This window comes from Callorhinchus milii, unplaced genomic scaffold, assembly GCF_018977255.1.
Source record: "Callorhinchus milii isolate IMCB2004 unplaced genomic scaffold, IMCB_Cmil_1.0 Scaffold18, whole genome shotgun sequence".
Lineage (NCBI taxonomy): Eukaryota > Metazoa > Chordata > Chondrichthyes > Chimaeriformes > Callorhinchidae > Callorhinchus > Callorhinchus milii.
Window position 1 is genome coordinate 8,227,906 of NW_024704759.1, and position 13,484 is coordinate 8,241,389.

General features: G+C 40.2%; 1 protein-coding gene across 1 annotated transcript; it reads right to left on the reverse strand.

Annotated features, from left to right (window-relative positions):
- Window positions 1-970: 970 nt before the first annotated feature.
- Window positions 971-13,129, reverse strand: LOC103191147 (protein-glutamine gamma-glutamyltransferase 2-like). Its single transcript, XM_007912109.2, has 13 exons — window positions 13,073-13,129; window positions 10,582-10,779; window positions 9,765-10,007; window positions 9,222-9,340; window positions 8,029-8,157; window positions 7,362-7,539; window positions 6,704-6,836; window positions 6,133-6,236; window positions 5,498-5,743; window positions 3,507-3,782; window positions 2,803-2,963; window positions 2,183-2,316; window positions 971-1,800 (listed from the first exon to the last, which is right to left on the reverse strand). Exons 1-13 carry the CDS (start codon window positions 13,080-13,082, stop codon window positions 1,647-1,649), a joined length of 2,085 nt encoding a protein of 694 aa, XP_007910300.1. The 5' UTR covers window positions 13,083-13,129; the 3' UTR covers window positions 971-1,646.
- Between the last annotated feature and the right edge of the window lie 355 nt (window positions 13,130-13,484).

A 13,484-nucleotide genomic window follows, 5' to 3' on the forward strand; every position in this document is an offset into this window, starting at 1 on the left:
TGCAAGAAACCATTGAAAAAGAAAAACGCAATCACAGTTAAGATTTGCCCCACACACTTCAGTTGAAAACGGAATTGAAATGATCATTAAAAAAAATGCATTCATTGAGTTTCAATTACAATCGCAATAGAGTGAAATAATAAGGGATATCTGCTTGTATGAAATCTACTTGTTGGTTAAGGTGGGGGAATGAGGGCTTCCAAATGGGCAAGTGGGTAAATCCAGCACCCTGCAACGTTATTCTGCGTGAAGGGCGCTATATAAATGCTGGTTGTTGCCGTGAAGCCAGCACCCTGTGCAGCACAGGGGTACGTGGAACAGATCCCACTCTTTGCTGATCTAAGATGGGGCAATGGTTGAAGCTATAACATCCGTCTCAGTGCCTCTGAATTAGGGAGGGGATAGGCAGCCAGAGGTCTTGCTCTGCTCCCGAATGCTCACCTGTGAGCTTCATATGCGTGGAATAGCCACTTGAAGGGCAACCAGCACCCACAGAGCTATATCCAATAGATGGAGCCAAATCCCTGTAGAGATTTGAAATCCACCCAGTCTTTGGCCTCCCAGACTATTTTGGTTCAAAACTTAAGATCGCGCAGAATTGTGCGAAACAAATCTCAAATTTCAGCCTTCAGTTTGAAAGCTGTTTTTCATCAGCCCGTAAAAAAAGGAACGGGTTTCTCAAATTAAGACTGAATTGAAGAATTTCTCACAATTCTGCACAATGTTACATTTCAAGATGAAATAGTCTTAATTGGTTGGTCTGGTTGAAAGTTCGGGCCACCGGGGAACCAGAAGAGGAGGCATGTGGCAGGGAAAATCAAGGTAGGATAGGGCTGTTCTATTCTGTAGCTGGTTTTGCGCCTGAACTCGTTCGTGGTTCAAGAGATCACAAAATTTGTTTCGCCCACAAAATATACAGTCAATTCACTTTACAGTACATTCTGTGAAGCACATTGAGATGTCTCAATAACGTAATAAGGCGCTATATCAAATGCAAGGATTATTATTATTACTGAGCTTGCAGTCAGGACCTGAGGTCCGGGTGCAAAATGGAAGACCTGAGACAGATTATTAATAGAAGAGTGTGTCTTTTCTATTAATAATCCTTGCATTTTCATTCATACTGACAGCTATGGAACAGTGCCTCTTCATTGTATAGTGGAATCGACTGCACACCAGTAGGAAATAGGTGCTAGCCTTCGCTCACTTCAGCAGAGAATGGAGAGTAGCGTCGGGTTCCAGTTAGAGAATGAGAAGGATTCAACTCCTATACTTGTCCTCATTAGATCATGACATACCCAGCTTTACTTTGTACGATTGTCATTTGATTCCGGCAATTTCATCCAGACAAATTCTACCATTATCTTTCACTCTAATGGATGTCTGGAGTTTGCTCTGCAGGACAAGGTCACAAAAGTAACTTTGAACTTTTGAAGGGCCATTTCTATAACTGCACTGGCCCTTACATACTCCCTCTCCCAGGACTGGTGGAACACAACACAAGTTTTAGTTTATTGTAATAAAATGCTCCACATAAACAGGTTCTCAGAGAACATACTCAATCATTGCAAAGGGTTTGGCAAAGTACTGTAGTCCCAAGCAAGCAATTTGCACAAGTTGCACAAAATAAGTTCTGACTCATTGGATCACAAGTGGCAAGGAATATCAATGATTTTGGATCCTTTAACGTTTCTAATTTTATCGCTGTCGAAGTCCAGGCTTAGCTTCCTCTCTCCTGACTTCTTGGGTGTGAACTGAGCCTTCACTTTAGCAGTTTCTCCAGCATTCACTTTGTTAACCCTAAAATAGCCAAGATGAGAATTGTTAACTAAGAATTCAAAATTCCAAAATACGCTAGTAAAATAATCTTTAATACAAGCCTGAAATAAACCACCAAAAACAACGGCAACTTGCATTTATGTAGCGTGACTCATGCAGGGCAGCTTACCAGAGCGCCAAACTAAACTATTAAGCACCAGCTGTGTGACATAATTGCATGTGAGCTTGAATAAGGGAATGTCATTTGAAAGTTAACAGAATCACCGATAAGTTTTAATAATAAATAATAATCCTTACATTTGATATCGCACATCATCCTCCCAACGTGAAAGGCACTATAACAAATGCAAGGCTTATTATTGCCATTATTATTATTATTATCTACATATCAAGTTCTACTTACTTTAACTGCATTTCCCCTTCAATCAGACCTGCTCCTTCCAGGGTGAAGACACAATCATTCAGAGGCACGGGTAGAGGGTTCTTAAAGCTGATTTCTGCTTTCACCTTGTGGTTCAGCAAAGGGAATTCCTGAACCTGAAGAACAATTTGAGCATTGCAATTATTCCTCAAACATGTATTCAGTGTTTGATCTTGCAATTTTCTACATTGAACAAAAAAAAANTTTCCTTTAAAAACATAAATCAAGAAAGCGCATAGCAGGCAGGGTTCCGTGCAAAGCTAAGAGGTAAATGGACCAGTTTAGATAAGGATTGTTGGCCCCAACACCAGGAGAGATTCTCTATTCTTTTCACATCATGGCGTGGATTCTTTATTATCCACCTAACGTCTCATCCAAAGATCGGGATGTACAGTAATGCAGCTGTTTTGAGATTTCTAGGCTGGTGTCAACCTCGTCTATCAGTTGAAAGTCCAGAGGTGGACTTGAACCCACAACCATCTGCCTGAGAAGCGAGATTGCTACCAACTGAGCTAAAGTGCCACTTTTGCAACGGAAATAGTACTTAGCAAAAGGAATAATAGCTTCCATAGTGGAGGAACAGCACAATGCTGGGTTATTACCTCAACTACGAGAGAAGGATTGGTCAAAGTGATGTCCTTTATTGCGAACGCACACTCCCCTTTTTTTGATTCCCTCGCAAAAGCTGCCAGATGGATCAGATTGTGCTCATCACTGAAGTTCCCGTACCCAGCATAAGGCAGTTCAAAAGTGAATGTCTCATCTGAAAGGTAACTGAAGGAATTAAGGAACATGCCAAAAAACTCAGGTGTCATTCTTTTGAAAACATTCCACGTAGTATACAAAGAGTCAAAACATTTCAGGCAACTGACAGATCAGCCATGATCCAATTGAATGGCAGAACAGGATCGAAGAGCTGAATGGCCTACTCCTGTTCCTATGTTCCTATAACCTTTAATAACCTCAGTAAACAAAAATTTATACAAAAAAAACTCAAATAATTTCAGTATTTACCAAATGGTGAGTTATATCAGCCTTTCAATGCAAATGTTAGACAATTTTATACTGTATCCCAAGTATTTTTCAATGGTTTGACCATTACCATGGGATGCTCCATCCTAACAGCTCTCTAATATTACCTCGATTGATTAGCTTTTTTCCCGGATTCAAGTTGCCGGGCAAACCAAACAGATTGCATTGTTTCACAGCATCATTGTTGCTGGCGCGACTTCCTAACAGATTAGCTGGTACAAGTGCAATGGTGAAAGTTTGGGTATATAAAGTCATTAACTGCTTGTTTCCTTACCTTTCTTAGATTTAATTGAAATTTCCTTGTGCTCGACCTTTAGGTTTTGCTTCTCATATGTTCCATTGTACCTCTTCTTCTTGGCACAAAACTTAAGGGTATAGACCCTGTCATCAGCACTTTTGTTGGAGACTTTGACAAACACCTTAACTGTGCTTCCATTATACACAGGTGTATTGACATTCAGATTCAAATAGAGTAGCCTCTCTTTCTGCACATTCATATGTCTTTTGCTCAAATGAGCCCTTTCAGTAATTTGTCTTTCTGCAGTCGAACCTTAAACAGAAGCAAAGCCAAATTAGACAGGAGGAGCAACAAACTGCACATTTGCTGCCTTAACTATGATTTGGTCACTCAATCCATGACTGTTTGGAGGACACTGCTGTGTGCAATTGGCTGCAGCATTTCGCCCACAATATGTACAGTAAATTTCGTGAAGCACTTTGAGACAACTTGATGATGTGATAAGGCACTGTATCAAGTGCAAGGATTATTATTATTCAAACCTACGACAATATCATTCTTTCACAGACAATCTTGGAAACACACAGCCTTTCTCAGAACAGAGCTAAAAGTATATTCTCTTTGCTTGTGTTTTAGTTCTTGCTATCAATACCATATCAGTGAGTTACACTGTAACATTCTTGCTGTACCATGAAATATTTAATATTTCTCGTTGTATTACAATGCAGCTGATTCACTCCCCTGAAAGCAAAAGTGGTTAAGTGAGGGCCCAGTGTAACCCAAAAGATATCAATAACAACAACAATTGTAACTTGCACTTATATAGCACCCTCCACGCAGGGTGACATCTCAGAGCGCTTAACAGTGGCGGAGCCTGACTCTGAGCCAGGGGGAAGGGAGAAGGTGGCCGTAAGCAAAGTCAAAGAGGAAAGTTTTCAGACAAGACTTGAAAGATGGGAGAGAGGGGGCAAGGAGGAGAGATTGACGGAGAGTGTTTCAGAGTTTTGTGGCGTAGTGGCTGAAAGTATGACCTCTGATAGTGGGGCGGAGGATGCGATGGATGAGCAGGAGGCTGTTGCCAGTCGAGCGGAGGCAGTCGGATGGTGGGTTGGGGAATTAGGAGGTCAGAGAGGTGGGGAGGTGCTAGGGAGTGATCGGATTTGAACACGAGTGTGAGGATCTTGAAGTCAATCCATTCAGTTATGGGGAGCCAGTGGAGCCTGGGCCAAAACTGGTGAGATGCGTGTACGGAGTTTGGTCCGGGTCAGTATGCAGGCTACAGAGTTTTAAAATGAGCTGGATCTTGTGAATAGTGGAGCTGGGGAGACCGGTGAGGATTGCGTTAGAGTAATCCAAGCGGGAGGTGACAAACGCATGCACAAGAGTTTTGTCTGCATTTGGAGTAAGGTACAGTCGAAGGCGACCAATGTGGCAGAGGTGGAAGAAGGTTCAATCCACTGTTTGTGATGAGTTAGGTAATCTAAACTAGGGCACTGCAATTGTAATCTACTCATTATGTAGCCTTAAACATAGTAAATAACCAATAAATATACACATAAAACTATTTATTAAAAAATAGCCTGTTCAATGTGCCACATTTTTACAGCATAAATGTCATTAAGTCAATTTATTTCTCTGCTTTGTTCATTTAGACTATTATTCTCAATGAATATTCACAGGTTACAATATAAAAATTGCATTTGATACAGTGCCTTTCAAGTCAGGAGGGTTTTTCAACGTGCTTCGTGGGATTTATTGTAAAAGATAGCACCTTACACAACGTCCTTCTGATGGGATAGGCACTATATGAATGTAGTGATTGTTGTTCTGTAGACATACATGGCAGTCAATTTTGCACACAGCAATGTACACGGCCATGAAACAAGATCAGTTGTATCTGGGGAATTGTGACCAGGACAATGGGACAAACTCCCTTATTACACATTACTTTCATTTTACAAAAAGAAAATGTGTCTGGACAAAACAAGTTTCTATTACCGTTGATTTGTGCAAATTTTTTTTCCTACCTTCAGCATACTTATAATTGTTAGTGATGTCCTCACGTTCGTCTGAGCCAACGCTCTTGGTGCTGATAAAGCAGCCAACGGAGGCGGATTTAACATCCATCTTGACCTTTTTGCTCTCTTCAGTTAGGCAGAGCCATTTCACCACATCTGCATTGACCTCAGAAAATACAAATGGGACGTCGTAACCCACGTCAAAGTCTGCTTCTTTGATGGCTTTGACTGGAGCTGGCCCGCAGCAGTAGATCCCTTTTTTTAAAAAAAAACAAGGAAATGATTGAGACTGAGTTGCAGGAATTTTTTGCAAAATATGACAAAGAGGTTCTGAAACAAGGGTGGCAAATGCAACATGCAAATACTACAGAGAACAAAAAGAAAATAAGATGCAAGGCAGCGATTGATTCTTGGTTACGATCGCATGGTTGGGGGGGTGGGGGGGGCGAGGATCTAACTTTAAAAAAAAAGCAATATTTTCAATATTTATAATCAATACAATGAAAAATCTTATTTTAGATCCCATAAAAAGATTATTATCTTCAACAATCATTGATTACAATGTTTTTTTTATTTAGATAAACTCAAGTCTTCTCTCTTTTGTGCATTGCATACATGTAAGGCATGTTTTGTTTTGTGACTACCTCCACTTTTCTCCTGGGGTGTTGGATCCAACACTTGCCATCCCTCATTGCCTGGCCTCAGGTCAAACCGAGCGATCCACGACTCCACCCAGACGTGGAAATTCCTGAAATTCCACCAACAAGGAAAAGCCTCCATTGAAATGGAATTCTCAAAGAAAGACAACAACAAAATAACATTTGTATCGCGCCTTTCACGTCAGGAGGACATCCCAAGGCGCTGAAAGACGTCACCAATATACAGTTAATGCCGTGCATTATCATCATTATTATTAACAATAGTAATAATTTAATATAGCGCCTTTCATGTGTCTCAAAATGCTTTAACAGGATTTACTGTAAAGTGTAGTGATTGTGCATTTTGTTGGTGAATACCGCAATCAATGTGTGCACAGCAATGTTTCACAAAACAGCCATGAAGTGAATGACCAATTGTACTTGAGGAATCATTGGTTCAGGACACCGGGGAGAAATTCCCATCTCTTTTCGAATGGTCATCAATAAAGATTATGTGGTAGACAGCATGCAATCATAGACGTATTGTTGGTGCATTCATTTTTAATCTTAATCTCACCATACACTATCGTCCGAGTCGTCCATCTCAAACTTTTCACTGTAATAGTTATCAATCGTTAGGTTCCCATTTGCGTCATGAGCAGAATCAAAGTTTGTGACCACGCGGGTCGGAATTCCTAAACATCTCAGAACTAAATTAAAAGAAGAAAATGGTTATGTGCATGTTTGGGAGATATGATATATACGCACAGTGTATACTATAGGTCTAGCATAATAGGTACACCCTCTCCCCATCCTACCTCTGTAACCCACTGCACTTTACTGACCCAGTCGCTCACTCCACTCAGCAAACACCAGCCTGCTTTACATCCCCCATCCAATCCACTCACCATTGGTTGGCGAGTCTTCCATCACTGGGCCCCCTATCTGTGGAACTCCATTTCAGAAACCCTTTGACTCGCTCCTCAACTCGTTCTCCACTTTCAAAGCCTGCCTTAAGACTTACCTGTTTGATTTAGCTTTTGGTCATCTTTCCTCACCACCCCCCCCACCCCACCATCCCCAACCTCCACCACTGAGAGAGGTACCAGAGAGCAGTGAAACCTCACACCAACACGAGTCTTGCAAATGTTTGACTGCTTCATTTATTTGGGGAGTCAGTTATAACCACAGCACATGCTTTGTCATCTTAAGGTTCAAACCATCCTCTCCTGTACCTGTGCAGGCCACAGCTGCAAACACCCAGCACTGCCCATACAGAACTGGCTGACAACCAGACTGATTCCATTGACGAAGGATCTTGATACTTCCAGTCCATTTGCCTGGATATATTCCATCCGAATACGGTCCATTCCATTTACCACAAAGTATTCCGTTATCATCGTTGCAATTTACCTGAAAGGATGGCAAAGAGAGAATCTTCATTGGTATTACTCAGTTAGGTTGCACTAGCAGACTTGATGCATTGCCTTAAGGCTTAAGGCATTGTTGAACAATACTTTAATTTGATATTATGCCACTAACATTGAGACGTCTGAAAGAACGTAACAGGAAATTGTGGAACTCCATTTCAGAAACCCTCTGACTCGCTCCTCAACTCCCTCTCCACTTTCGAAGCCTGCCTTAAGACTTACCTGTTTGATTTAGCTTTTGGTCATCTTACCCCCACCCCCCACCCCACCATCCACAACCTCCACCACTTAGAGAGGTACCAGAGAGCAGCGAAACCTCACACCAACACGGGTGAAGTACTTGTCGGTAAACAGTTAATTTATACATAGCAGTGCCCTGAAAGCAGCCCTGTAGCAAAAGGGCAATTTAACTGTAGGGTTTTACTCATAATCCTTGTCTCACAACTAGCAGTTGAAGTACTTCAATCCTTACCATGGCTGACACTACTCTACAGATGTAAACAGGATTGTTCCTTTTCATGCAATCCCTGACTGGGTTCGTCTCGTATTTGATACTGTTGTTCAGCAACTTAAGGCAAATGTCCAGAATATCTTCTTCAAACTGGAAAAACAAAACATTTGTAATGATCCATAAATGTTGCAAGAGGACAGATACAGTATTTGGCTGAAATCTTTTCTCTGCCAAGGTTGTCTGACTCCTTTCCTGAAAACATTTGTCTTCCACCCCACGAGAATAGGTATCTTTCCACTTTCAAACCCAAGTGACCCTTATTCTTGTTCGAGTCTCGAGAATGATTGATGTTGACAGGCTGATTGGCCATGGGTGGGAGGGTGCGTGGGTGGATGGGCGGGTAACAGTCAAACCTAATTTTATCCTCAATTAACTCTCCACACGTGCACAGCTTCTAGCAAGGAGTGTATGGCTGGGTGTGTGCACACCCAAGCTGATAGCAACTAAATCATCACTTTTTAGTATTAATAATAATCCTTTATATAGTACTTTTCACATCATGTTTATATGTGACTGTAGGTAGCCAAATGCGCACAGCCACATCCCACAGACAGCCATGAATTGAATCATCTGGTGGACTGTTGGCCAGGGCACTGGGAGAAACTCCCTTCTCTTTTTGAATAGTGCTACAGGATCTTGGCACTATTCGAAATAGTGTCAAGTTCCACCTGAACAGGCAGATGTGACCTCAGTTTAATACCTCATCCTAATGGTGGCACCTTCATCAACGCAGTGTTTCCCCAGCAATGTGTTGCTGTAGCTTCTGTGTATGTAAATCTATGTATTTATGTCACACTCATTTCTTCCAGAGAGCAAAGCATTGGTGATGTTTTTAGTTCCCTGAAAGGGGAGATTCATTGTCATGATGGCTTTTGTCATTTTCAAAATGCCTACTGAATCAAAGAGTTAAATTTTGGGGAACAAAAGACCGATAATGGACAAGTTGGTGGTTTCCAATGGTTTGTCTTCCCGACATGAAAGGTGCTATACAAATGTAGTGTTGTTGTTGTTGTTGTCATCAATGCTTTTGTATTTAGACTGTTTTTTTTCTCATTCAGCAAGGAAGTAAAGGACTGTAGGGAAACCATTCAGATACAAGAAAATGAGAATAGCTGTTATTTTAGTGCAGTAGGAGTTTTCCCAGTTTAAAATACCTGTCCAAAATTCCACGGGATGTTATCAATATATGAAGAGCACCCAACAAATATTGTGCCTTGCTCATTCATCACATACTCCTTTCGTTCTTTATCGCTGTTCAGGAAGACTTCATCCTCTGGAAAAAATCAAGAATAACACACCAGGCAGATCAGTTGCAGTTTTGGTGCAGTTTCAAAGCCTGAGATATAGATCATTGAGAGCACTCCATTAGGTTGATAGCCAGCCTCAAAGTTGGTTCAGACACTGCTATGATCACACAACTAGATTACAGAAATTGGTCCTATGTGGGATAGGGTTACAACAGCTTGTCTACATACAATTACTTAATGACTTTTAAGGAGCATGAAAAATTCTTAGGTAAACCAATCCACATTTTCATCATGTTGAAATCAATGAGATAAAAGAGGACATTTTAACAGTATGTCTAATTGGCCAGTCAGTGTGTAGCATTGTGATTTCAAAATCTCAAGATTGAATTTCATTTGCCACTGGCTCTAACTTCACAATCACTGTAATCATAGGTTCAAAAAGAGCTGTACCTGAGCACCAGGGGTTGAAAAGCAGGACGATTGAACCAAGGTGGTAGCTCACTATTGGATCGGAATCTTTCTTGCACATATATAAATTGTAGGAACCAATTATAGCATTTGGAGAGGAGGATATGATCAGAAACAATTCTGTTTTGGTAGTCGATTCAGTCACTGCACTCCACCTCTTCACATTGATTGACTCCGTCACTGGGAACAAGATCTTAGTTCTGGACGATTGTGTAGGCTTCGGACCTGAAGTGAGTTGAGCAGAATTAGCTGAAAGCCTCAATCAATCGACCTTATTTATTTTTAAACTATTCTATTCATTTAACCCTTACCAGGCTGAGATCATATTGCTCAGTGTTAATGTAATCTTTCTTAAATGTACATTCGAGTAGGAAAGCAGAAGTTTCCTTCCCATCTCCTAAACCAATCTCCTGAGCACTCCGTAGACACCATGATACTCCATGATCATTAATAAATCATCTCTTCTTGTGCTATCTGTCACTCTTGCAGGTTTTGATATCATTTAAAGCGCCCATACACTGATCCATTCCCACATATCCCACATGTACATGCTACTGGAACAAAATATGGAGCTCTAACACAACATTTAAAATCTAATTGAAAATTATAAACATGACAAAATTAATTTACAATTTTCCCCCTTTCTATGTTAATGTCCACCTGCAAAATACACAGTCTGTACACTTTATAGTAAAATTCTGTGAAATGCCTTGAGATGTTCCACTTGACTAGTAATATATTGAAATGAATTACTATTGTAATGGAGCAGTCATTTCTAGGCGACTGACGAACCGATTACCTGTCTCAGCAACCAGAAAATAGTCGTCATCCATTGGATTGAATTCACAACCAGTGAAGTTCACCGTGATGCTGAAGGGTTGACCCCGTCTGACTATCAGTCGTTTGATGCTGATCTCATTAGTTCTGTGGGCACGGTTATTTTTCTCATAGTGGAGATCAACAGCATACGCTTGAGAAATTGCACTATAATCACCATCTTAGAGGAAACAAGAAATTTTTTTTAAAAAACCTTTCAACGCTTTGCATGTTTAAAGCTAGCATGTGAGCCATGCTCTATTTTTGTAGCATTCTCGGGTCAGAAGGTTGTGGGTTCAAGCCCCATGACTTCATAAATTTGAGCTCATAGCCGAGCCTGGCACAGCATTGCAATATATCGCATCAACATGTGTTTGGCAAGTGAGGTGCATGTTTGTCTTGCAGAAATTTCTTTGTTCTGCTGCACAATGTAGCACCTAGTGGCTGAAGACATGTTTTTCATGTTTGTTTAAGAAACCTGTATCCTGTTACAGGAGGGAGTTCAGGTGCCAAAAACTTGCTCCATCAACAAATGAGTTGAGATTTGCCAAACACATTCCACGTTGCACCCTGACACCCGACAAAAAAGCTCATCACACCTTCAATGAAACAAAAGCATATCTAGAACGAGGATTGAAAGTACACTCTTTTGTTCAAGTGTCAAAATAACTACTCTGCAGGAACTTCGGGATTGGAGACATTTGCCGCAAGAATAAAAATCCAGTGGATCGCTGGGACTAAAATTGCAAAAAGATGTAGTGATTGCCACACCTAACACAATGGTAAGTCTATAATAATTGGATATAAACATTGCTCCAGGCCTTTTTTAAAACCAGGAGATAAACACGTATTTACAAACAGCAAACTACAAGCGAATAAACAAGTCTATCTGCTATTCAAAATATAGATCCAATTTGCATTGCCTCAATCATTGGTCTTCATTAAAGAAAGGGCACAAAATATTTCACGTAATCTTAAATTGCAAGGTTGAGACCGGGTGTAATATAGTGCCTCAGGAGTTTACTTGAATTTGTACTTATTATATTTCCTTTGTTGTAATAAACAAATGTGGTTTTAGGTTCTGCAGACGCATTCATACTTAAAAATTTGCATTTATAAAATGCCCTTCACGTGGGTAGTGTCTTGAAGGACTGATTTATATTTAAATTTTTGTTCCAGCCTCTGGAATTTTAAGAAGCTTTGTGTATTTCTCTGCTAGTGTTATTTTTATTTTCTTTATCAGAATAACTTCAACAGAATTGAACGCTAAGGTCGGCAATTAAGGCGAGACAATTACTACTCTAAAATGTATCTTGGTGAGCAGGGAAAGGAGAGGCTGAAACATATTTGGAGTTTCTGTGGGAACAGTGAAGTAAAAGATTGTGATGATGCAGGAGGGCTAACATTTATATTTCTTGAAATTCAGTCAGCGCAAACCTGTTCAGTCATTTGGGAAACTAAGGTGCTGCCTTGCTTGTTCCAGAGCCAACATTCAAGATCTGTGGTAACACAATAAGTAATAAGAACAAATCCAAACAGGTGCTTTCAAAAAGGCTAACACCTTCTCTCTTAAATTCCATCTATTGTTGGGGATTATGTACATTAACATGGAGGTTTCCGAAAAACGGAAAATCAAGTACTAACTGCAATTCTATTCATTCAATTCCATTTTTATCCAAAGAGCTTTCTCACTGCCCTCTTTGTTTCTCTCATTTCTTTATGCTCTTTTTTCCACAACACACAGGATTTTTTTTATTGTTGCTTTCAATTATTTTAAGGATGCTTCCTTTTAAGAAGTTAAGAAGAGAGCACAAGACAGGTTAAGACAACCACGGAAGCAAATAAGACAATCAAACCCATAACAGAGCTGGTCATTATTTGGTGAATAACAATAAAAATAAATAATAATAATCCTTGCATTTGATATAGCGCTTTTCACATTGGGAGGACGTCCCAAAGTGCTTCACAGACCACATTGTAAAGTGAATTGACTGTATACTTGTGGGCGAACGCGGCAGCCAATTGCGCACAGCAATGTCCCACAAACAGTCGTAGATTGAAAATGACCAATTTATTATTGTTTTTTGGTTTTGGAGGGATTATTATTAGGCTCTGTGTGGAGTAAGGAAACTTGCCCAAGGTTTCGCCCTCTGCCTGGAATTGAACTCAGGTCTCTCGCTTGCAAAGCGAGTGCTCTAACCACTGAGCTACAGGACTCCGATACTGTATTATAAAATCAATCTCTAGAACATTGTTTAAGGATTACCAAAGAATAGGGACAGACAGGAATTTGATTGCACACAAAAATATTTATTGCTTGAGTGGATCTACCAGCATTCTATTCATGTCCAGAAAAAGAAGATTAAATCAGAATCTGCGCAAGAAACAAACAGGAAATAAAGAGCAGTAACAAACTCAGAGAGTGAATTGAGGAGAATTATTCCACAAGGTAACAATCTTTTGTTTGTACTCACATTTAGCCATATTGGATCAGTGAGAAGATTTCTCTCTTTCTCTCTCACTCACTCTCTTGCACTCAAATGCAAATGCATTCTTCTTTCACAGTTATAACAGCAGACTCAGAATAGGAATTTGCATACACTTAGAATATCAATTCCTGTTTAGCATCAACTCTCTATGATTTGCTTGTCTGAGTTAAAGGCGTGAGTGTTGCCTTCATGAAAGAGTGTTGGACAAATGTTATTGGCCAATTGCAAATGGAAAATAAACCCCCTCACTCCATTGTTTCCACAAGATCTCCCTGTACTGCTGTTCTCTCTCAAAAGAATAGAGAGAATCTCCCCCACATCCTCTCCAAAAAAAATTGTCAAGCATCTTTTATGAACGCAGAACCCCTTTAAATCAGTAAACTCTTGTTCCGAATGT

Bases quoted from the DNA above. Each gene is read 5' to 3' on its own strand.
- LOC103191147 (XM_007912109.2), bottom strand. The intron at 6,837-7,361 runs GTACAGGAGAGG...CTTTTAATTTAG, and splicing joins TGCAGCTGTGGCCTGCACAG to TTCTGAGATGTTTAGGAATT. The intron at 2,317-2,802 runs GTAATAACCCAG...ATTGTTCTTCAG, and splicing joins ATCCTTCTCTCGTAGTTGAG to GTTCAGGAATTCCCTTTGCT.